General features: G+C 38.0%; 1 protein-coding gene across 1 annotated transcript in view; it reads right to left on the bottom strand.

The window, feature by feature from the left end:
- Window positions 1–26707, bottom strand: part of COL24A1 (collagen type XXIV alpha 1 chain) — a 377122-nt gene that overhangs the window by 159702 nt on the left and 190713 nt on the right. The window contains exon 25 of the mRNA XM_024767884.1: window positions 1201–1254. Within this exon, the coding sequence (XP_024623652.1) occupies window positions 1201–1254 (54 nt within the window). The remainder of the gene's footprint in view (window positions 1–1200; window positions 1255–26707) is intronic.

Genomic DNA, 26707 nt, shown 5'->3' with positions numbered 1-26707 from the left:
TTAATTCCAACAAGTACTGCTCCCAGGTAGACCAACTGAAAGCAGCACTGGATAAAAAGTGTCCGAAATTAGTCAACAGAAAACTCATTATCTTCCATCAGGATAACGCAAGACCACACGTTTCTCTGATGACAAGAAATAAAAACTGTTACAAGTTGGCTGGGAAGTTCTGATTCATCTGCCGTATTCACCAGACATTGCACCTTCCCTGGAAGACTGTAAAAGGCACCTGGAACAGTTCTTTGCTCAAAAAAGATAAAAAGTTTTGGGAAGATGGAATTATGAAGTTGCCAGAAAAATGGGAGAAGGTAGTGGAACAAAACAGTGAATACGTTGTTCAATGAAGTTCTTGGTGAAAATGAAAAATGTGTCTTTTATTTTTTGCTTAAAAACTGAAGGAAACTTTTGGCCAAGCCAATATGTTGAGTTTGACTTAAATTAAAAATTTCAGATGGAAATAACTGGAATATTATCTAATTTACTTCTAATCCTGGCTCTACTTAATTATTCACAAACAGTAGCCTTGCACATTAGACTATCATGCTTCTGCTTTATAGTCAGCAAGTCAGGTTTCAGTCAAAGACTTGAAGTTTTTGGTTTATTACCTACTAGTTCATTATAAGATTCTATTAAAAAAAAAATCAAGAAAATGCCCTTGCTGGTTTCAAATAAAGAATTACTTATTTTTTTTAAAAAAGACTTTCCTAGATTTGAAATTCAATATGGAAAATCACTCCCAAGATAATGATTTCTAGGAAATTCTTAAGTAAATTACAGTTTCCATCACAATAGCCAAAAAGATCTTTGAAAAACTTCATACTGAATTCCAAGAGGATATAAAGAGTTTGTGACTGAAACTTGGATTAGGGAAAGTGATAATTTATTCTTCACTTTCAAAACTGTTTCCTTTAGGAGCTTGTTCTCATAAGTAGATTTAAATATTTGCTAGTCATAAACCTAGACCATCAATTTCATCTTTTCTCTTCAGAGCACATCATTATAGCCAAAAGAGTACTCTGCCTTTTAAAAATTAGAAACATACATGCTATCAGCTATATTTCAATATATTTAAGAGATTCAGTACAGGTAATGCATATTAAGTTATGAGTAATTTCTAATTCATAAAATATCACATGACTGTCTCTCCTTTGAGTTTAGCTTAGAATCCTTACTATTAAACAAAACAATGAAAGAAATTACCTTTTCACCAGTGCTTCCAGTCATTCCAACTTCTCCAGGTGAACCGACAGGTCCCTTTTAGGAAAAAATATAACAGAAAATACACATATATTGTATTACTATTATAGCATCCTGGTTTTAAATCACCTATAAACATGATGTTTCTTTCTAACTCATCCTAAATTTTATCTTAGAGTAAAATTCCTCCTGGTATAGGCATCCGGCCTAAGACTTCACATCAGAATTAATTATTCAGTTAATCAACAAATATATATGAATGTCTAATATGTGACAGGCTGGCTGCTGGGAGGCACTGCATTTCAAATTCAAACATAGTCCCTATCCTTGTAGAACTTACAGTCCAGTGGATGTCATAAAAACTCCTGCTGTTTTTGTAGATTCTTGATGTGGATACACTAGCTTAAGAAATCATTTCTGTGACTTCCTTCTTTGAAAGCTTCCCTCAACACATGAGGGAATAGCACATACCCACTCGTTAATTCATTCAAAAATATTTGGTGCCTACTTTGTGCCATGCACTATGCTGCTTGCTGAGATTTCATTAGGAAGCAAAAGGAGATCTAGGCCCTGCCCTGATGAGGCAAAAAGTCTTGTAACAGAAACAAGAACAACTAAATTAGAAAGTGAACATTTATAAATTATGATACAGGTTCACAAAGGAAACTGTGATGCTGAGGTGGAGGATAAAAGACAAGACCTATTTTAGGAAAGATGGTCAGGGTAAACCTGAGACCTGACATTTAAACTGAAAGCTGAAGAATAAAAAGAGGCCAGCCAGCCGAGTGCAGAAAGGAGGAAGAGAGTTCTAGGTGGAGAAAATAGCTTGAAGTAAAGAATGAATTTCGCAGAAGAAGTGAAAGAAGGCAATCAGTACCACTGTTTCAGAGTGAACAACGCTCAGGGTGCCTCTACCTTTGTCTCTATGGATTCTACTTCAAGCAGTGTAGAAAGCAAAAATGGTAACACAGAACAAGCTTTACAACGAGAGTATAATCCTTCTCCCTGACTGTCTTCAATTATGAAGTTATTTTCTACTTTTATTTCAAAATGTATGAAACATTTTCTTTTGCAATAGCTACCAAGCAAAGACACTATTTAGATTATATAATATTACATATTAGCATATAGAAGGCACCTGAATCATGAAAAAATGGTTTGCTGTGTTGAAGCTACCTGAAGTTAATGTATGGGGCATGATTTTATCCACAAAAATTGGGTTGGCCAAAAAGTCTTTTCGTGTTTTTTCCTGCTCTTACGTAAGATCTTACAGAAAAACCCAAACGAACTTTTTGGCCAACCCAGTATCTATATCCTCATCCATATCTATGTATCATTCTATCTGGTGACTATGTATACATTAACATACGTTAAATACTTCCTGTGTGTCTGATTTAATCCTCACAACAACTACATTTGGTAGTATTATCATGACTCCCCTTTAACAGATGAGGCAGATGAGTTAAGAAGCTTTCTAAGGTAGATGAGTGTAAGTGACTACTGAACACTTGAAATGTGGCTAGTCCAAACTGACATGTACTTAAATGTAAAAGGCACACTAGATTTCAAAGACCTACTACAAAAAGAATGCATTTTTTGTGCAATTTCTATCCATGTCTTTTGTCCAAATTTTGTTCCTGAGGTTGCCTATATTTTTTTGTGATAATTTTCAGGAATTCTTATTCATTCAAGGTATAAACTCCTTGCTGGTTTTAGATGTTATAAATTCCTTCTTGTGATTCATCACCTGTGAGATTATTTTGACATCCTTCATTGATAGAAATCCTTAATTTTGATGTAGCCACATCCAACCATTTTTTGCCTTATGATTTGTATTTTCTGGATCTTGTTTAAGAAGCCTTCCTCTACCTTTATGTCATTAGGTAATGGGCATTCTTTTCTATTAGTGTTAACTTTTTTTTTTTGTGTGGTACGCGGGCCTCTCACTGTTGTGGCCTCTTCCGTTGCGGAGCACAGGCTCCGGACACGCAGGCTCAGCGGCCATGGCTCACGGGCCCAGCCACTCGGCAGCATGTGGGATCTTCCTGGACCGGGACACAAACCCGTGTCCCCTGCATCGGCAGGTGGACTCTCAACCACTGAGCCACCAGGGAAGCCCTAGTGTTAACTTTTTAAGGTAGGTCTTTAATCCATCTGGAGTCCATCTTTTTCACCAGGGGTGAGATAGAGATCCAACTAAATTTTTTCCACATAGTGACCCAGTTTTCCAAATACTATACATACTAAAATTTACTTTTCCCATTAATTTGTGGTGTCAATCTTTTAAAAAAAATTATCGAGCTATAAATGATACACAACAATATATTAGCTTCAGGTGTACAGCATAATGATTCAATATTTGTATATATTGTGAAATGATCACCACAGTAAGTCTAGTTAATATCCCTCATCACCATACACAGTTACAGAATTTTTTTCTTGTGATGAGAACATTTAAGATTGACTCTCTTGGCGACTTACAGATAGGCAATACAGTATTATTAACTATAGCTTCTATGCTGTACATTACATCCCCGTGGCTTACTTATTTTATAACTGGAAATTTGTACCTTTTGACCCCCTTCACCTATTTTGCCCACCCCTCAGCCCCTGCCTCTGGCAACCATCAATCTATTCTCTGTATCTATGAGCTTGGTTTAAAAAATATTTTTTTTAGATTCCACATATATGTGAGATGGTATGGTATTTGTCTTTGACTTATTTCACTTAGCATAATGTCCTCAAGGCTCATCCATGTTGCCACAAATGGCAAGATGTACCCTTTTTATGGTTGAATAGTGTTCCATTGTACACATAAACCACATCTTCTTTACCCATTCATCCATCGATGGAAACTTAAAAAGGTTGTTTCCATATCTCGGTTATTGTAAACAATGCTTCAGTGAACATGGGGGTGCATATATATTTTCAAATTCATGCTTTTGTTTTCTTCAGATAAATACCTAGAAGTGGAATCGTATGGTAGTTCTATTTTTAATTTTTTGAGGAACCTCCATATTTTCCACAGTGGCTGCACCAGTTTACATTCTCACCAACTGTGCACGAGGGTTCCCTTTTCTCCACATTCTCGCCAACATTTGTTATTTCTTATCTTTTATAACAGCCATTCTAACAAGTGTGAGGTGATATCTCATTGTGGTTTTGATTTGCATTTCCCTGATGATTAGTGATGTTGAGCATCTTTTCCTTTGCCTGTTGGCCATCCATACATCACATTTGGAGAAATACCTATTCAGACCCTCTGCTCATTTTTAAATCAAATTGCTTGTTTTTTGCTATTCAGTTGTATGAGTTCTTTTTTTTTTCTTTTTTATAATGTTATACTACCCCTTCAAGTAGCCCAGTGTGTTTTCTATAGATTCTGTCAATTATTGCTGTATTCTAATGAGGTTTTTTTGGTCGTTTGTTTTTTTTAAAGAAGTTGTTGGGGGTAGGAGTTTATTAATTAATTAATTAATTTTGGCTGCATTGGGTCTTCGTTTCTGTGCGTGGGCTTTCTCTAGTTGTGGCAAGCGGGGGCTACTCTTCATCGCGGTGCACGGGCCTCTCACTATCGCGGCCTCTCTTGTTGCAGAGCACAGGTTCCAGACGCGCAGGCTCAGTAGTTGTGGCTCACGGGCCTAGTTGCTCTGTGGCATATGGGGTCCTCCCAGACCAGGGTTCGAAACCGTGTCCCCTGCATTAGCAGGCAGATTCTCAACCACTGCGCCACCAGGGAAGCCCTGTATGAGTTCTTTATATATTTTGGATATTAGCTCCTTATCAGATATATGATTTGCAAACATTTTCTTCCATTCACTAGGTTGCCTCTTCATTTTGTTAATGATTTCCTTTGCTATGCAGAAGCTTTCGAGTTTGACGTAGTTCCACTTGTTTATTTTTGCTTTTATTGTCTTTGCTTTCGGTGTCAAATCCAAAGAAAATCTGTGGTGCCATTCTTATAACATTTTATACATGGCATATTTCTAAGCTCTCTACTCTAGTACATTAATTATTTCTGTTTTCTCCTCTTTGAAAATTCTCTCACTCATTTTTTTTCTAATGTTTTTATAGCTATTCCTACTACAGAACTGAAAATAAGCACTCTAAAACAGGTTTAGATCAGTAGTAAAGAATCTGAACTACACAGGCTTTATATCTACTTACTCTTTAAATCTATATTACTGTTTAATCTGAAAACTATCCACACATCTGGGAATTAACAGGTGAATCAGATGAACACATTTAGAGTTGAGGCCTCTCAAATTTCCTAGGATGTTATTGATTGTAAGATGCACTATTACTTTTGTATCTCTAAAGAGAAAAAGATTCTTCCAAGTAATTTAATTCACCACTGATTGTAAGAAACATCCTAATTTTACAAATACTAATATGGAAAAAAATTGTATTATTGTTAAAAATATTCACTGCTCCTTTCTGTTGAAAGAGTACACATCCCTACATTTCTGATGTCAGCCTTGGCCATGTGGCTTGCAGTGTCAATGGCAAAAATATAATCCTCCATCTTGTTGACATCTGGCTTCTCTATGTAACTTACTTTGACCAAATAAGAGAGTGTGTGTGGTAGTGATATGTGCCACTTTTTTTTTTTTTTAAGCCAGTTTCTTTTTTTCTTTCTACCCTGAGGTCAGCCATGTCCCAGATAGGAGCTGCTCCTGAAGCCTAGGTGTCAGAATGCAGAAGAGATGGATAGAGTCACAGCCAACCAACAGCGGACAGAGTGCAAGTAACAAGCAAACTTGTTGTCATAAGCCACTGATACTTTGAGGGTATTTCTTTCTGCAGCAAAACTTAGTCTAATGTGACTGATGCAACTTGTATTTTAGAATTGATGAAATCTGGTACTTGTTTGCCTGAAAAACAGGTGATTTTCCTTCACTTTCTTCTAACCTATGTACTAAAGGCCCTAGGAGATGGTGGAGCCATAAGAAAAAAGGAAGCCGGGCATCTCAGTCACTTTGTCAGAAAGAGCTACCTGGTAATACCCACACTGGACTATTAACATGAGCAAAAACAACTTCTTATCAAGTTAAGCCTACAAAAATTTTTAGGTTTATTTGTTATAGCTGTTAATATTCTCCTAAAAATACATTAAATTAAACTATGTGTTGACATAAAATTGAAAAACTTTGTAATCTATCTCAATTGGCTTATTCAAAAGTTAGTCTCACAGAAATCTTTTTATAAATGAAGATGGTATAAAGTGCACTGAACCAACCTCTGGTTTCGATTGCAAATCAGCTTATTCAATAAGTGCAAAATGATCTGAAGAAAATAAAATTAAACACATATTTATGTATTCATGTAACAAGCTCTGTGCTAAGAGTGGTAGAGGTTACAAAGATGAGTGAAATATAATAAGGCATTCATAATCTAGTAAGTTGGATGAGGAAAAGCATATTTTCTGTAAGTTAAGAGAAGAAAAATAAAATCCTATATAATGCAAAGGCAGCAGAGATTATGTCTGGTTGAGAACATAAGGAAAAGCTTTACAGAGAACACAATATTTGAGGTACGGCCAACTGTTGACAAGATAAATGGTGAAAGTGTATTCAACGTAGAGGGAATGATCTGAACAGAAAATGGGAGGTAGCAAATGATGAAACATATGTCAAACATAAAGCAAATCCAGATTGTCTGGCAAACAGGATATGTGTAGGAAAGAGACTGGGATAGATATGGTGATATACTATTGAGGGCTTTGACTGCCAAGTGTATTTGTATTTGTGGTGTTTGAAGAAAAATTTGTGTTTGTTGAAGAATCATTGTCAGTTTGAGTAAAGGAGGAATGTAATCGTATCTGTACTGAATGGACAGTAATATAACAACACTGTGTTCAATGTGTGGAAATGGGAAAAAGATACAAAATGGTGTAAACAGTCAGAAGCTATTGTAATAGTCTAGTTTAAGTGTAATGACTCTTATGACAATGGTATCATGACTCAAAGAAACAGTAGCTCAGGGGAGAAGCCAGTGTCAGAGGAGAGATGATGAATTAAGCCATGGGACAATTATGGCTTTTAATTGACATTATGGCTCATGGGACAATCAGAGAGTCTATCCTGAAATATTAATTTGTGGGTCCATAGAAAAATCAATTCCTGAAATCATAAGAATGATGCAGTACATACACTAATAACAGAAGAAAAACAGGAGAGAATTTTAATGAAAATTCTTTGGAAGCAAGAGATAGAAGGAAAAACAAAAGGAAGAGAGGAGAATCAGGAATGTGCAAGGAAAGTTTAAGAAGGGAAAAGTTTCAGATAGCAAGACATCAGTGTTATGTGGAAGGGTTGAGAAGGATGAATATTGAGACAAAGTCATAGGATTTGGCAATTAGAAGGTTGGCGGTGACCTTTAAGAACAATTTCAGTACCTTTTGTGTGTTTGGATGTAATTTTGCCAAAGAGAATACAAGTGAGGAGAAAGTGGAAAACAACTGTGTAGTTTATTCTTTTAAGAAGTTTGACAAAAAAAAAAAAAAGAAGTTTGACTGCAAAAAGGAGGAGGCACAATAATTGCTTGAGGACATAGTTTGAAAATTATTTTATTTAGAATCTAATTTTTATTCTATCTGCCAAATAAAAGAAACTCATCTACAATAGAAAAATACTCTTCTAAATAGAAGGAAATTATATTCAAAACTTAATTTTTTTTGCTCTATTTCATAAAATGAGTTTTGCTTTGTTTTAAAAAGAAAACAGACTAATTCAACACATCTGTATCAGAGAGGAGATATTGGCAGGTTTTACATGCTCCCAAGGTCTATGTCCTAGCCAGTTGTCTCTAGGCAGATTCCTTGCACTGGGAATGCTTTGTGAGTTACAGAACTCACAGCAGAGAGACACGTATTAGGCAAAGGTGCCCTATAACCTTCTCTTCCTTATTGCAGAAACACTGTTTAAAAGGACAGATTATGGCGCTATGACTTGTTCTAATTTTTACCCATGAAACCTTAAGTGCCACATATGCCAATGAGAGTCAAGGGCAGAAAGTTATTTGTTCAATTTTAAAGTGCTCAAATGTAAATTATGGGTATGTGGAAATGGGCATAATTTATTCATATTTTTAATCTATGGATCCTCAGAAGAAAAATATGGATGGCTTCCATTTCTGTTCCTTTCAATTCATTCTTATTCATTTCAAAACAAATGTTGAAATCTTTTATATTATTGTATTAGTTATCTATTACTGCAGAACAGATTACCCCAAAGTCAGTGGCTTAAAACAATAAATACTTATCTCACAGTTTCTGTCAGTCAAGAATTCACTAGTGCTTATCTCAGAATTTTTCTGAGTTCTGGCTCAGAGTTTTTCATGAGGTTGTAGTCAAGATATGACATAAGCTGCAGTCATCTGAAGTCTTGACTGAGACTAGGGAATTCATTTCCAAGAAGGCTGTTTGCTGGAGGCCTCAGTTTCTCACTATGTAGGCCTCTGTATGGCCTGACTTCATGGCAGTAGGTTCCCGCCCCCCTACCCCAGGTGAATAATCCAAGAGAGACAGTGAGCAAGGAAGAAGCTGCAATGTCTATTATGACCTAGTCACACACAGCTATTTCTGCCATAGCCTATTCATTAGAAGCGAGTCATGAAGTCCACTCCACACTGAGAGTGAAATAAGACTATCTTTTGGAAGGGGGAACATCAAAGAATTTGCAGACATATTTTAAAACCATCACAATGACTCAATTTTATTCTTGGCTTGATTTGATGTTTTATTAAGACTGATTCCTCCCAATACTTTTCTTCAGTTTTTTAACCTCTGTTGTCAAGTTAGACACTTCTGCAGAAATATTCTAAGTAGTATTAGAATGATGTACATTTTCCCAAAGATGAAATGCATAAAATTTCATTCTTATTTCATTAGTTCTTAATTATCATGTATAAGACACTATACTAGTCAATTAATAACTAAAATATAAAGCAGATAACAAAAATTTCTGTGGGATAAATCACTATAGAATATCAAAGTAGGAGTCAGCAAACCATGACCCCAGGGGCTGGCTGCGTGTTTTTTGGAAATAAAGATTTGCTGGAACACAGCCATGACCTTTTGTTTACCTATTGCCTATGGCTGCTTTCACCCTATGAAGGCAGAGCTGAGTAGTTGGGACAGAGATTTTATGGCCCACAAAACTCAAACCATTTCTGTTGGGTATTTAAGGGAAATACAAAGCAGTCACTGAAGCCATAGCCTCAGCTTATAAGAATTATCAGCAATTTATACTTTTTGATCAAGAATTTTCATTAAAAGAAGTTTCAAAACACTGATTCCATGTCTAACACACATTAAAAAAAAAAAGCTTTTAGCTAGAACATGCCATGCTATGTGTCAAGAGCTAGATAACTCTACAATAAATGAAAACATTCACTTTTTGCAAAATGGAATATATAATAGTCTATTTAAAGATTTTGTTAGCTAAAGTGGAAACTCAAAAAGCCTTATGTATAATAAATCACTTCTTAGAATTGAAAAGAAATACTATTTTTTCCCAAAAGTCAGTAAAAACTCTAAAATACTCAGGTTCTATTTTTTAAAGTAACCACATCCTACTTATTCACTGAAGACTGATATAAAATTAGGATATTACCTAGTTGAAGCTAAAATGTTTAAAAAACTTTACATGAAGTTCTTAGACTTGACAATTATCTTTAAAAAATCACTGTGCCTTCAACTGTAGTTTAAAACTACTCTATATTATTTCAAATTTTCTTTTCAATGTAGAAACAACTGTATTTATAGGATAAAGAATTTCAGACCCCCAACCTCCTCAAATTCACTTGAAAATATAATATATAAAGCTAATTCCCTAGGATTTAGTTCTGTTTTATCTTAGAAACATATTAACTTCGATGTTTGCATTAGTACTACTGTGTTTACTCTTTCTTTAAAAATAAGAGAATTTTATAAGTCATCTTACCACAACAAAGGTAGTAATTAGTTATACTATATGTAACTGCTGATATTTGACTATTTTTTTTAACCTTAAGAATGGTAATTTTTCATGGTTCAATCTAGTACAATCTTGGAGGGTAGGAGAAACAGAAGGTCAGCCAGACGTGAGAAAATCACTTCAAGCACACCATGGGAAAATGTGTGTTCATAACTAGCATTTATTTCTCTACCTCAAGTTCCCATGCTTCTGTCCAAGAAGAGAATGATACAGATGGCTGTCAGTCTAGACAGATAAGAGGAAGATGTAGAAAAGTGGAAAGAAACTTTCGTGTATAACATATCTGGGTAAGAAAGAGGAATTCCTTTTTAGAAATGATAAATATGAGACAACACAAGACACTATACAATTGTGTAAGCAGGTCTAGAGCAAAAAGATATTTGAGAATCATCAGCAAGTAGTAAAGAGAGTAAATGAGTCACCAAAGAAAGGATGTACATTGAGAAAAGGAAAAGGCCAAGACCAATAACATTTAGAGAGCAGGATGAAAAAAAGAAAACTTAAAGAACTGTCCTATACGTGAAAAAGAAAGTGTACTGTCAAAAGGAGGATATTGTCCATTTATTTATCACCCACAATGTTTCTTCAGACCTTTTCATTTGGGGGTAATTTTATGACTTGACGAGAATGAATAAAACTTTCTGTTAATTTGTAAATACATCACGGTTTCCAAATAGCTAATCTATGGACCATTTCACTCCTATTTTCAAACAAAATCCATAAGCTAAGGATATATTCCTTTGACGGTGTGACTTGGATTAAATTACTTTAGCTCCTTGTGTCTCATCCTTCACCATTTAGGAAAACATGACTTTAAGTTTATCAGTTTGTATGCTTTGTAAAGCCAGGATGATGTCCTGTCTCATACGGAATCCCCTATGTCTAATACATTGCCTGGAATATAGAAGAAAATAAATATATGTTGAATGAATGAGTGAATAAATTTGAATGAGTGAGTAAGTTAGATAGAGCAGCAGTAGTGGAAGCAGAGATAAGCTGCCCACATCACCCTTTAAGAAAGGTCTTGGTCTGTGTGTTCGCTCCAGGGCCCCATGTGAGCTTTAGCAAATGGGGTAGAGCTGGGTGCTGCAAGAATATAAATGCCAGGAGACAAGGACAAGGTGGCAGAGTAGAAGGACTTGAGTTCACTTCCTTTCATGAAAACACCAAAATCACAACAAACTGCTGAACAACCATTGAGATAAAAGACTGGAACCTACCAAAAAACATATTCTACATCCAAAGACAAAGAAGAAGCCACAACGAGATGGTAGGAGGGGGCACGTTCATGATGAAATAAAATCCCATACCTGCCGGGTTGGGTGACCCACAAACTGGAAAATAATTATATCACAGAGTTTCTCCCACAGGACCCAGAGATCTGGACCCCATGTCAGATTCCCCAGACTGGGGGTCTGCCATTGGGAGAAGGAGCTCTTAGAGCATTTGGCTTGAAAGCCAGCAGGGCTTGAGTGCAGGAGCTCCACAGGACTGGGGGAAATAGAGACTCCACTCCTGGAGGGCCAGACCTACCTGCAGGACTTGGAGAGCCTCCTGGAGAGGGAGGGGTTGGCTGTGGCTCACTGTAGGGACAAAGACACTGGTGGCAGAGGGCCCAGGGAATATTCATCAGTGTGAACTCTCCTGGAGGTCGCCATTGTGGCACCAAGAACTGGCCCCACCCAACTCCAGTTGGCTGAGGCTCCAGTGCTGGAATGCCTCAGGCCAAACAAACAACAGGGTGGGAACACAGTCTTACTCATCAGCAGACAGGCTGCTTAAAGTCTTCCTGAGCCCATAGCCACCTCTAAACACACCCCTTGACACGGCCCTGCTCACCAGAGGGACAAGACCCAGCTCTACACACCAGTGGGCAGGCACCAGTCCTGCCCACCAGGAAGCCTGCACAACTCCCTGGACCAATCTCACCCACCAGGAGGCAGATACCAGAAGCAAGAGGAACCACAATCTGCAGCCTATGGAATGGAGACCACAAACACAGAAAGTTAGACAAAATGAGATGATAGAGAAATACATTCCAGATAAAGGGACAAGATAAAACCCCAGAAGAACAACTAAGTGAAGAGGAGATAGGCAATCTACCTGAAAAAGAATTCAGAGTAAAGATAGTAAAGATGATCCAAGGTTTTGGGAAAAGAATGGAGGCAAAGACCAAGAAGATACAAGAAATGCTTACCAAAGACCTAGAAGATTTAAAGAACAACAACAAAAAATTGAACAATACAATATCTGAAATGACAAATACACTTGAAGGAATTGATAGCAGAATAAATGAGGCAGAAGAACAAATAAGTGAGCTGGAAGACAAATTGGTGGAAATCACTGCTGCAGGACAGAACAAAGAAAAAAGAATGAAAAGAAATAAGGACAGTCTAAGGGAGGGGTCCCCCACTCCCAGGCTGTGGACTGGTACCGGTCCACAACCTGTTAGGAACCAGGCCACACAGCAGGAGGTGAGTGGCAAGCAAGTGAGTGAAGCTTCATCTGTGGCTCCCCATTGCTCACATTACCACCTGAACCATCACTCGCATTACCACCTGAACCAACCCCACCCCCCACCCCATCCATGGAAAAATTGTCTTCCATGAAACCAGCCCCTGGTACCAAAAAGGTTGGGGACTGCTGGTCTAAGGGACCTCTGGGACAGCATTAAAAGCACCAACATTTGCATTATAAGGATCCCAGAGGAGAAGAGAGAAAGGGCCTGAGAAAATATTTGAAGAGATAATAGCTGGAAACTTCCCTAACATGAGAAAGGAAACATTCACCCAAGTCTAAGAATCACAGAGAGTCCCATACAGGATAAACCCAAGGAGTAACACGCTGAGACACATTTTATTCAAACTGACAAAAATTGAAGAGAAAATACTAAAAGCAGCAATAGAAAAGCAACAAATAACACACAAGGGAATCCCCATAAGGTTATCAGCTGATTTTTCAGTAGAAACTCTGCAGGCCAGAGGGAGTGGCATGATACATTTAAAGTGATGAAAGGGAAAAACCTACAACCAAGAATACTCTACCCAGCAAGGCTCTCCTTCAGATTCAATGGAGAAATCAAAAGCTTTACAGACAAGCAAAAGCTAACAGAATTCAGCACCACCAAACCATCTTTACAACAAATGCTAAAAGAACTTCTCTAGGTGGAAAAGAAAAGCCCACAACTAGAAACAAGAAAATTACGAATGGGAAAGCTCTCCAGTAAAGGCAAACATACAGCAAAGGTAGGAAACCATCCACACACAAATATGATACCAAAACCAGCAATCATGAGAAGAGGACAGTACAGATGCAGGATACTGAAAATGCATTTGAAATTAAGAGACCAGCAACTTAAAACAACTTGTATATATATAGACTGCTGTATCAAAACCTCATGGTAATGGCAAATCAAAAATAGATAAAAACAATAGATAAAAACACAGAAAAGAAAAAGCATCCAAACACAACACTACAGATAGTCATCAAATAACAAGAGAAGAGAACAAAGGAGGAAGGGAAGAAAAAAGACCTACAAAAACAAATCCAAAACAAATAAAGAAATGGCAATAAGAACATACATATAGGTAATTACCTTCAATGTAAATGGATTAAATGCTCTAACCAAAAGACATTGACTGGCTGAATGGATAAAAAACAAGACCCATATACATGCTGTCTACAAGAGGCCTACTTCAGATCTAGGGACATGTACAGACTGAATGTGTGAGGATGGGAATAGGTATTCCATGCAAAAGGAAATCAAAAGAAAGCTGGAGTAGCAATACTCATATCAGACAAAATAGACTTTAAAATACTGTTACAAGAGACAAAAAAGGACGCTACATAATCAAGGAATCAACCCAAGAAGAAGATATAACAAATTGTAAATATATATGCACCCAACATAGGAACACTTCAATATAAAAGGCAAATGCTAACAGCCATAAAAGGAGAAACTGACAGTCACATAATAATAGTGGGGGACTTCAACACCCCACTTACATCAATGGACAGACCATGCAGACAGAAAATCAGTAAGGAAACAGAGGCCTTAAATGACACATTAGACCAGATGGACTTAATTGATATTTATAGAACCTTCCATCCAAAAGCCATAGAATACACATTCTCAAGTGCACATGCAACATTTTCCAGGACTGATCACAAGCTGGGCCACAAAGCAAGTCTTGGTAAATTTAAGAAAACTGAAATCATATCAAGCATCTTTTCTGAACACAATTCTATGAGATTAGAAATCAACTACAAGAAAAAAACTAAAAAACACAATCACGTGGAGGCTAAGCAGCATGCTACTAAACAACTAATGGATCACTGAAGAAATCAAAGAGGAAATCAGAAAATACCTAGAGACAAATGACAATGAAAACATGACAATCCAAAACCTATGGGACACAGCAAAAGGAGTTCTAAAAGGGAAGTTAATAGTGATACAAGCTTACTTCAGGAAACAAGAAAGATCTCAAATAAACAACCTAACCCTACACCTAAAGCAAGTAGAAAAAGAAGAACAAACAAAACCCAAAGTTAGTAGAAGGAAAGAAGTCATAAAGATCAGAGCAGAAATAAATGAAATACAGACGAAGAAAACAATAGAAAAGATCAATGAAACTAAAAGCTGGCTCTTTGAAAAGATAAACAAAATGGTTAAACCTTTTGCCAGACTCATGAAGAAAAAAATTAAAATTAGAAATGAAAAAGAAGTTACAACTGACACCACAGAAATACAGAGGATCATAAGAGACTACTACAAGCAACTCTATGCCAAAAAAATGGACAACCTGGAAGAAATGGACAAATTCTTAGAAAGGTACAATCTCTCAAGACTGAACCAGGAAGAAATAGAAAATATGAAAAGACCAATTACAGGCATTGAAATTGAAACTGTGATTTAAAAACTTCCAACAAACAGAAGTCCAGGACCAGATGGCTTCACAGGTGAAATCTATCAAACACTTAGTGAAGACTTAACACCTATCCTTCTGAAAATATTCCAAAATTGCAGGGGAAGGAACTTCCCAAACTCCTTCTGTGAGGCCACAATCACCCTAATACCAAAGCCAAAGATACCAAAAGAAAAGGAAATTACAGACCATTACTGATAAACATACACACAAAAAATCTTCAACAAAATACTAGCAAACTGAATCCTACATTAAAAGGATCACACACCATGATCAAGTGAGATTTACCCCAGGGATGCAAGGATTTTTCAATATCCACAAGTCAATCAGTGTGATAAACCACATTAACAAATTAAAGATTAAAAACCATATGATAATTTCAATAGATGCAGGAAACTTTTTGACAAAATTCAACACACATTTATGATAAAACCCTCCAGAAAGTGGGCATAGAGGGAACCTACCTCAACATAATAAAGGCCATATATAACAAACCCACAGCTAACATCATACTCAATGGTGAAAAGCTGAAAGCATTTCCTCTAAGGTCAGGAACAAGACAAGGATGTCCATTCTCACCACTTTTATTCAACATCATTTTGGAAGTCCTAGCTATGGTAATTAGAGAAGAAAAAGAAATAAAAGGAATCCAAAATGGAAAAGAAGAAGTAAAACAGCCACTGTTTGCAAATGACATGATTCTATATATAGAAAATCCTAAAGACGCTACCAGAAAACTACTAGAGCTCATCAATGAATTGGGTGAAGTTGCAGGATGCAAAATTAATACACAGAAATCTGTTGTATTTCTTGTACAGTAACAAAAGATCAGAAATATAAATTAAGTAAACAATCCCATTTACCATCGCATCAAAAAGAACAAAATACTTAGGAATAAACCTACCTAAGGAGGCAAAAGACATGTAATCTGAAAACTATTAAGATACTGATAAAAGAAATTGAAGATGGCACAAACAGATGGAAAGATATACCATGTTCTTGGATTGGAATCATCAATATTGTCAAAATGACTATTCTACCCAAGGCAATCTACAGATTCAATGCAATCCCTATTAAGTTATCAATGGCATTCTTCACAGAACTAGAACAAAAAATAGTTAATTTGTATAGAAACACAAAAGATCTGTGAATAGCCAAAGCAATCCTGTGAAAGAAAAACAGTGCTGGAGGAATCTCGCTCCCTGAATTCAGACTATACTAGAAAGATACAGTCATCAAAATGTATGGTACTGGTACAAAACCAGAAATACAGGTCAATGGAACAGTATAGAAAGCCCAGAAATAAAACCATGCACCTATATTCAATTAATCTACAACAAAGGAGGCAAGAATATGTAATGGAGGGCTTCCCTGGTGGCGCAGTGGTTGAGAGTCCGCCTGCCGATGCAAGGGACATGGGTTCGTGCCCCGGTCTGGGAAGATCCCACATGCCGCGGAGCGGCTGGGCCCCGTGAGCCATGGCCGCTGAGCCTGTGCGTCTGAAGCCTGTGCTCCACAACGGGAGAGGCCACAACAGTGAGAGGCCCGCGTTACTGCAAAAAAAAAAAAAAGAATATGTAATGGAGGAAAGACAGTCTCTTCAATAAGTGGTGTTGGAAAAGCTGGACAGCTACATGGAAAAGAATGAAATTAGAACATTCTCTAACACTATACACAAAAATAAACTCAAAATGGATTAAAGATGTAAATGTAAGGCCAGATCCTATAAAACTCTTAGAGGAAAACATAAGCAGTTTGACATAAATCCCAGCAATATCTTTTTGGATCCACCTCCTAGAGTAATGAAACTAAAAACAAAACAAAACAAAACAAATGGGACCTAATTAAACTTAAAAGCTTTTGCACAGCAAAGGAAACTATAAACAAAAAGAAAACACAACCCTCAGGAGAAAATATTTGCAAATGAAGCAACCAACAAGCGATTGATCTCTAAAATACACAAACAGCTCATGCAGGTCAATATCAAAAACACAAACAACTCAATCAAAAACTGGGCAGATGATCTAAACAGATGTTTCTCCAAACAAGATACACAGATGCCCAAAAAGCATGTGAAAAGATGCTCAGCATCTTTAATTATTACAGAAATGCAAATCAAAACTACAATGAGATATTACCTCACACCAGTCAGAATGGCCATCATCCAAAAGTCTAAAACAATAAATGCTGGAGAGGGTGTGGAAAAAAGGGAACCCTCTACACTGTTGGTGGGAATGTAAATTGGTACATCCACTACAGAGAATAGTATGGGGGTTTCTTAAAAAACTAACAATAGAGCCACCATATGATCCAGCAATCCCACTTCTGAGTGTATATCTGGAGAAAACCGTACTTCAAAGATCCATGTACCTCAATGTTCATTGCAGCACTATTTACAAAGCCAAGATATGGAAAAAACTAAAATGTCCATCGACAGAGGAGTGGATAAAGAAGATGTGGTACATATATACAACGGCATATTACTCATCCATAAAAAAGAACAAAATAATGCCGTTTTCAGCAACATGGATGGACCTAGAGATTATCATACTAAGTGAAGTAAATCAGACAGGGAAAGAGAAAGACAAATATCATGGTATCACTTACATGTGGAATCTAAAAAAATTATACAAATGAACTTATGTACAAAACAGAAATAGACTCACAGATTTCTAAAACAAACTTATGGTTATTACCAAAGGGGAAAGGTCGGGGGAGGGATTAATTAGGAGGTTGGGATTAACATATACACACTACTATATATAAAACAGATAATCAACAAGGACCTACTGTGCAGCACAGGGAACTCTGCTCAGTATTCTGTCATAACCTAAATGGGAAAGGAATCTGAAAAAGAATGGTATATGTATATGTATAACTGAGTCACTCTGCGGTACACCTGAAACTAACACATTTTAAATCAACTGTACTCCAATACAAAATAAAAATTAAATCAAATTAAAAAAAGATTTTATTGCCCTTCTAATCAACTCCTTCAAAGTTTAGGCTTGAGCAAAGAGGCTTACCTCCAAAGACTAATTAAAGTGAGGGTATAAAAAGGCCTGGCCACTTTTATGTAATATGGTACTACGCTAATAGGCCATATATGCTCCAGAGCTTCCTAAAGGGTTGTTTTGGCTCTCACCTCCCTAGTGGAAAGACAGAAAATCGAGCAAAAGCCCAGGATTTAACAGTCAGAGTGACAAAACTCCAGAGAAGGTTATATCTCTAACCAAGACAAGTCTGTTATGCCAAGGTCAGGGCCTTGGCTGGGGAAAAAAATGGAACCCTGACCCTTGATGGGAACACCTTGATATAAGTCCCTGAAGATTTTGAACCACAAGACTCCTTTGAACTCTATTAGCTTACAGAAGTGGTCTATCCCTCCTCATTAACGCTAGCACCTTCCCCTATAAGAGAACATATACCCCAATTAGGATTTGTCATAAAACTCTTCTGGCCAATATGTCAATAACTAGGGGTAAATCACAGCATGACCCATCTGGGAACTTGCTGTTCCTGATAGAGGAAAATGGGACTCTACCCCAAAGAATGAAAGACCTAGCCAATATGTACTGGTAGGAACCTGGAGAACACGCATGGGACTGATTCTACAGGTACTTGAACAAGGGAGCCATAACATAATATAAAAAACATAAACATAAGACAAAATTAGATATGGAAGAGTTTATTAATTTGGGAGCACTTTTCCAAGACATAGGATTTAATACCTTGTCAAGGATATCAAGAGATTGTGCAAACTCCTGCAGTGGGTCTAAGCCACGAGGTATGCGTCTCTGCTGCTTGGACCATATGACTTGGCAGACGCTATGGTATTAGAGAAACTGATGGTGAGAAAGGAAGCCACGTAGAGCTTATGGCAAGCCTTGATAGGAAGAACACAACACAGGTTTCTGGGATTCGGGAACAAGGACATGCCACCTGTGGCAGAGAATTACATGTGTTTTGAAAAACAAATTCTAGTGTGCTACTAGGCTCAAGTAGAGACTGAGCACCTAACAATGGGACAACAAGTGACATTAGCATTTGGATCTAGCTATCATAAGCTGAGTTGTATCAGATATAAGATCAAGCAGTTCCAGTGCAATCTGGGATGGGACATGAGCAGGACAGAGGTACAAGCAAATGGAATGAATTAGTAGTCCAGATCCCCAACCAGTACCTCTTTTTTTAACTAACACCTTTGGCTATCTGGAGGATCTCTTACGACCAAATGATAGAAAATGAAAAAGCCAACTTGATTTATAGATGGGCAGGCTTAGCACTATAAACTTGATTTATAGATGGGCAGGCTTAGTGCTATGGACTGAATATTTGTATTCCCTCAAAATTCATATATTAAAGCCTTAATGTTATGGTATTTGAAGGTAGGGCCTTTGGGAGGTAATTAGTCATAAGAGTGGGGCTCCCATGATTAAATTAGTCTCTTATAAGAAGAAGAAAATATCTGGCCCTTTCTCTTGTCACCATGTAAGGTACAGAGAGAAGGCAGCCATCTGCAAACCAGGAAGAGGGCCGTTACCAGGCACTGAATTTGTTGCTGCCTTGATCTCACATTGCCCAGCCTCCAGAAGTGTGAGAAATAAGTTTGTTTAAGCCACCCAAACTATGGTATTTCATTACAGCAGCCCAAACTGACTAAGACACTTGGTATGTAGGTACAAACTGAAAATGGATGGAAGCTGCACTTTAGTTTCACTCAGGAGTGCCTTAAAAGGCAGTGGCAAGAGGACATCTTTCTACTGGGCAGAGTTTTTGGCAGTGTACCAGACCATCCACTTTGTGGGAAGGAGAAGTGGCTTGAGGTTAGAATATGTACAGACTAAGTGGCATTTGTGAGTGACCTGGCTGTTTGGTAAGATGCCTGAATGGAAGAAGACTCTAAGACTGGGAACAAGGTTTGAGAAAAAAAGCTTTTGGATGGGTACATTAGACACAAAGTGCAAAAATCTTTGAATCAACTATGAATGCCTACCAGAGAAGGGCAAATGTGGAAGCGTACTTGGAAAGAGATAGAATGACTCAGAAAGCTGACATCAGCAAGTCTTGGTCATCAGTCACCTCAGTGCTGGATGATAGGTATACGAATGAATAGGCATGGTGGGAGAGATGGAAGGTATACACGGGGCTGACATCACAAGTTCCAATTTGGCAAGACTAAATTAACTACTGCTGACACTGAACATCCAGGCTGCCAACAACCGAGAACAATGTTGAGCCCGTGATGTGCTGCCACACTCTGGGGAGACCAACCAGCCACTTGGGGGCAAGGTCACCCTGGAAGGGCCAACGATGTATTCTAACAGAAATGACACAGACTCTGGGAATGGGGTGCTTTCCTACACTCAGGCCTCAACTATTAGAAGTATCTGAGGGCTTACAAAGTAATCTACCATACAGGATCCCCAAAACGTTGTGTCAGACCAAGGGACCCAATTTATAGCCAATAAGGTATGGAAGTGGGCCTATGTACATGGGGTCTAATAGTTATATCACATGACAACAAGAAACTTCCAACCTGACAGGATGGCCTGCTAAAGGTGCCATTGAAGTGCGAGCTAGGAGGTGATAGTTTATGAGGATAAAGCGCCATCCCACAGGATAAAAAAATATACATACTGAATCAGAGATATTTATATGGTACTGTGTCTCCATCAGGAAATATTCATTGGTCTTAGAACCAAGGGGCAGAAACAGAATTCTTCCTACTTAGTATCACTCCCAATGTCTCTAAAGAGGTCCCTGTACTTTACATTTCCACAAAATGTAAGTTCTGCAGGAATGGTGGTCCTGGTCCCTAAAGAGGACACATGTTTAGCTGGTGACAAAGTAAGAGTCCTTTTGAACTATAAGCTATGGCTGCTCCCTGAGCATTACAAATTCCCTGTATCCAGGCACCAGCAGGCAAGGAAAAGCGTCACCACCTTGGTACAGTTAGTTCACCCTGATCATTAGGAAGAGGGAGAAGAATGATATCATTTGTGGTCCTAAAAGTAGCTGCAGCGTTACAGGAACTAATTTGTACTACCAACTCCTCTTTTAAGTTTTACCTCAGGAAGAGAATCCACCAGAATCCTAGAGGAACATCTCCCTGAAAGGATATGAAGAAATGGGTCCAAGTGATACGAGGAATGAACTGCAGTGAACACTAAGGTGGCCCGTCCTCCTTCAAGGAAGAACGTATCGTCCAAGCTGTCGTCAGCTTCATGGTTTGCCTCAGCATTAGAGCGCCTTCTTGACCAAAGACACACACTTCCCAGGGTGGCCTACGTACAATGACTGCTTGATTTAGAGTATAAAAGCCCAACCATTCATCCCAGCATGATCAGTTACAAAGCATTCCCAGCTTTCTGTAAGGATGCTTGAGACTCAGTATCAGTTTGACTTCTCCTTCTACACAATCCTGCTCCCTCTTCCTCTTCGCACAAGTGTTGCTTCCTAATAAACAGCCTGCAGCAAAATGCAATCTCAGCAGTCTGCTTCTGGAATTTCCAACTCGTGCTCGCAGCTTTTCACTACCTGTGGGTCTCAATCCACTGAGGGCCATGGAATTACTGCAAAGTCTCAGTGTGTCTGTATATAGGTACTGAGAATATAGTAAATACATAAACACACAACTGCTACTTGTTGGTCTGTAAAAACAATCTCATTCTTGAAAAGACTGGAAATCACTAAGGTAGAGTAGGTATAAATTAATAAACAAAGGCAGATTCCCTTTTTTAACCAAAACCTGAGATTCTGGAAAAATATGTGTAATTTCTACCTGTATTCAGTGCTTTCTTATGTCTAATGAACACAAGGTGCTACTGTCATATTTAATAGTGTGTCTACTAAAGCACATACTGTAAACCTATTTTCAATGCTTGAGTAATGACTGTTCCCATCCTTAGGATAAATAGAATGTTTTATCCTATTTTACTAAAAGGGAGGAAACTGTACCTTGCATACATGTTTTTGGGGTTTGGGTCCCAGGTCTAAAGCATTTGGGATATATTCCAAAGCGAACCTGAGGGAGACTTTGAGATAACATCTGAAGTGAGATATTCATCCCTTTCCCTTTGTACCCAGTGATAAATCTTTTCTTGATAGGCTGAGAATGAAGTTTCTGGAGCTCACCAAAGACTGAGCACACTTTAGCAGCAAAAATTATAGCTTATTGTAATTTGTTTTCCAGCATATTTGACTTACTTTATAAAAAATTCTTTCAAATGAAGTGCACCTATATGTAGACACTTTTCTTATACTGACACCTTGTGCCTAAGGTATTCAAATATACCAAATGAGGAAATGATGTAGCACAGAGATTATGCTAAATCATACCCGTTAACTGCACACAGATGCTATATAGCTCTCTTAATTTTTATTTTTTCTAGAATGAGGTAAGAGTGTAAGTAGATAAAAATAATGATTACTCACCTGTGCTATCTACTGAGTCTTTGAAACTAAGAATGTGCCTAATTAGCTCTATTAATTTAACTTTTCTGAAAATTGAAGATAATCTATAAACACTGGTGACTAAAAATTATATAGAAAGTCTGCATTCATTCACACTTTAAAAAGTATAGAAGTGTCATAAAATAAATTCATTCATTTATTAGGCAACAAACATTGTTTGAGGATATAATACATGTCAGACATTAATGAATAATGTGGAATATTTTACACAGTTAAATGTAGAATATAGACAAGCACTTCATTATTTTAGAGATTCTTGATTGGACAACAGTTTATTTTGGTATCACAGTTCCTCCACCTCAGACTCTTGACATTTGGATATATAGGTTTTCTAAAAGATAGAACTAAATGATCTGCTCAGTACCCAAATAGGGATTTCAGCCTCTGAAATTTCCCTGACAACTATTTGACCCGTATTCCCTTGGATCATACATGTAGTCATGAAATAGAAGTTCAGAATGAAGTTTTGCCTGGAGAAGGTCTGGCAATGATTAAAAGAATATGCCTGGAATGTCTACTCAACAGATGCTTTTACTCACACTTATGTTACGGGGAGCTTGAGAATAGAAAGGCAACTGGTCCTGTCCTCCCTGCACTAAATCACCTAGTAATGTTGTTCACATATTCCACTCTTTTTAATGAGTCTCTTGGCAATAAATCAAAGGTGATAAAGTGAATATCAGCACGGGGCTACCATGAAATTCTTATATTATTAGTTTTTTAAAAAATGTAAGTTGGATGAGAAAAAAGAGAAATTCTCCTACTATGACACTTGTGTGGCAAAACACTTGAATTGCAAGCTCTTCCTAGGACTCTAATAACTAGCAGGGTCATTCACAGGGAAGAATATGTGCTTATAATCACAGCACTTTTTTTTTTTCACATACAAAGCATTTAATTAGTTCTGTGTTTTTTTGATGCAGACCTCATAGGTATTGAGATTTTTTGTGGACTCTATCTGAAGATAAAATTAGAGTCAGAAAATCTATTGTCTGATGCCTCCCATCAATGTCTATAACCTAAAAATGAGGAAAATAACAGGATGGTACTGCTAAGTACTAGTCTATAAAGACCTGAGTTCCAGATTAGATCTTCAATTCTGCAGCAAGTCATGGGACCAGTTTGGGTCTCATTCTCCCAATTCTAAAAAGACAAAGGATTAACTAGATAATCTCTCGCACACTTTCCAGTTCTAAAATTCTATAATTTAAACATAAGGAAGAGGAAAATCCCTACAGCATTTTAAGGTATTGAAAATCTTTGAACAGGTGAGAAAAGATGTAATTAAAAAAAACTGGGGGACTTCTCTGGTGGCACAGTGGTTAAGAATCTGCCTGCTAATGCAGGGGACGTTGGTTCGAGCCCTGGTCCGGGAGGATCCCCGTGCCACGGAGCAACTAAGCCCGTGTGTCACAACTACTGAGCCTGCGCTCTAGAGACTGCAAACCACAACTACTGAGCCCGTGTGTCACAACTACTGAAGCCTGCACACCTAGAGCCTGTGCTCCACAATGAGAGAAGCCACCACAACAAGAGGCCCACACACTGCAAGGAAGAGTAGCTCCCCCGCTGCAACTAGAGAAAGCCTGCATGCAGCAACGAAGTCTCAACACAGCCAAAAATTAATAAATAAATTTATATTATAAAAAAGAACTGGAATACTTTTATTTCATAGTGACGAAGGTGGGTCTAGCATTCTGGAGCTTCAGTATTACTAAAGAAACTATTTACTGACAACATCTATAGGAGGTAGACTTTGTGACTTCTCATACAGCTTACTTTATTTTTAAAAATCGCATTGTTTATTTATTTATTTTTTTGCGGTATGCGGGCCTCTCACTGTTGTGGCCTCTCCCGTTGTGGAGCACAGGCTCCGGATGCGCAGGCTCAGTGGCCATGGCTCACGGGCCCAGCCGCTCTGCGGCATGTGGGATCTTCCCGGACCAGAACACGAACCTGTGTCCCCTGCATCGGCAGGCGGACTCTCAACCAATGCGCCACCAGGGAAGCCCCCCATTGTTTATTTTTTAAAAGCTTATCTTCTAAATATATGTGAGCTCTTTGAGGGTAGAGCCTGTGTTTTGTTCATCTCAACGCTCCTCTCATTGCCCAGCACCTTACTTTGCACATAGCAAATGCTCAGTAAATATCTGTAGACTGAATGCATAGTAGAAATTGGGTACTGATTTCTTAATTAAAATATGGAAATTGAGGAAGTTCCTATAGTTAATTACACATAGAAATGTGATGATCTTTACCTCTCTGGTTTAAGTTACCAAGAAAATAAGGAAGGAAAAGTGGAGACCAGAGAGAAAGAAGGGTGTCCTCAGAGACTGTCTTTCTTCTCACTTTAGGCAATGACAAATACTTTGAATTTCTCTGCCAACTGGTTGGACTATGGTTGTCTGCAAGACCATTTGATTGACACATATGACAGTGTTAGGGCTCAGGTTTAGGAGAGCATCTTTCAGATATGCTGCAGAAAAACCTGGACGGTTTTTCTGAAAGGTGAAGATATCACTTGCCAGAATGAAATCATACTGGGTCACAGTTTCTCATTTCTTTCTTGCATTGTGATCTCCTCTTGTATCATTCATTCTTGCTAGTTCTAAGTATCAATCCTATATAGTTTGACCTCCCTAAGCAATTGGCCTATTCTTGGCTTTATTCTGTGCCTTCCAGACTGTATATGATGTTGCTCACTAATTCTCTCCTATTGATTTTTAGATCTTGGGTTTTGGTTTTGCTACACTGTAGAATACACTGGTTAAGGTAATAATCTCACTAGTACTTTACAGATAGAAGACTCCCTCTGGGTAGAGAACAGGTCCCTGAACATTTACTGTGCTGAGGATAATCATAATAACACTGTGCTGAAAATACTGAAGCTTAATGATGCCCTACTTGCCTGTTATAGAAGATGCAGTAATTTCACAAAAATTCCATTTGAGTTCTAGGGTTCCTCATACCGCTGACTTTCTCTAAAGATGTTAGCAAAGTGGCCCTGTATACCATAATGCTGGTAATAGAATCTTCCCTGTTACTTAACTTGGGGCACGTGGAAATGTGGCAGCCCTGTACAAATACAAGTAGATTCTCCTTAGAGAGAGTACCATGATGCTTTCATTCCAGAGCACCTTTAATGATGGGAACCTCGAGACTATCACCAACTGATCTGCCAACCACTGCTACAGATGCCACATAGGTTGGTCTAATTATGGCAATCAGATATATTCTAAGCTAGATTTTGGAGAGAGGGAGGGTAGAGGGCAGTTCCAAATTTGGGTGGTTGTGAATTTTAAGAATGAAGTGAATAGACCCACTTTCAGACTCCCTATAGGCAGTTTGAGTGACTACCTACATCTTTAAGTCTCTGAAATATTCTCTAGAGGGATATTAATATAGTTTTTCATGACTTGTTTGGTAAATCATTGGTTACTTAGAAGATATTACAACATGTTCAACTACTGCCTCTTGTGAGCAATGCATCTGCATGTCTGTGCACAAAAGAGTTAACATAGCAGGTGTGAGATTATTATCCTCACAATGGCCTGCTTGCAAGGATTACTCTCCTAACAATGGCTCTTCACTGGTGTCTGGGGACTTGGATTGTGGGGGGTTCCCACCATTTCTGGCACTGATAAGAATGCCTCTTGTCAGAGTGCCTAACCTGTTTGGTCAAACAGTATGGTTTATGCTGAACACCTGCTTTCCTTCTGGGAGTTTGGAATTTTGGTATGCGCTAGGCAGAGATACCTATGTGACCAGCCTCTAATGAAAACCATGGGCACTGAGTCTCTAATGAGCTTTTCTAATAGACAATACTTCACATATGTCACAACTCACTGCTGGGAGTACTGAGTCCTGCGTAATCCCACTGGGAGAAGATTCTGGGAAGCTGCACTGGTTTCTTACAGACTTAACTCCATGCACCTTTTCACACTGCTGACTTTTCTTTGTACCCTTTCACTGTAATAAACCTTAGTCATGAGCACAACTCTATGCTGAATTCTGTGAGTCCTTCTAACGAATCATCAAACCTGGGAGTGGACTTGGGGACCTTCCAAAATAATGTCCTTAAGTACTTGTGTTAATATTATTTCCGTGAGAAACGTGAACAACAGCAAACAT

The sequence above is a fragment of the Neophocaena asiaeorientalis genome, unplaced genomic scaffold, assembly GCF_003031525.2.
Source record: "Neophocaena asiaeorientalis asiaeorientalis breed wild unplaced genomic scaffold, Neophocaena_asiaeorientalis_V1.1 scaffold546, whole genome shotgun sequence".
NCBI lineage: Eukaryota > Metazoa > Chordata > Mammalia > Artiodactyla > Phocoenidae > Neophocaena > Neophocaena asiaeorientalis.
The sequence above is the reverse complement of the archived record's forward strand: the minus strand, read 5'-3'. Positions and strand labels throughout refer to the sequence as shown.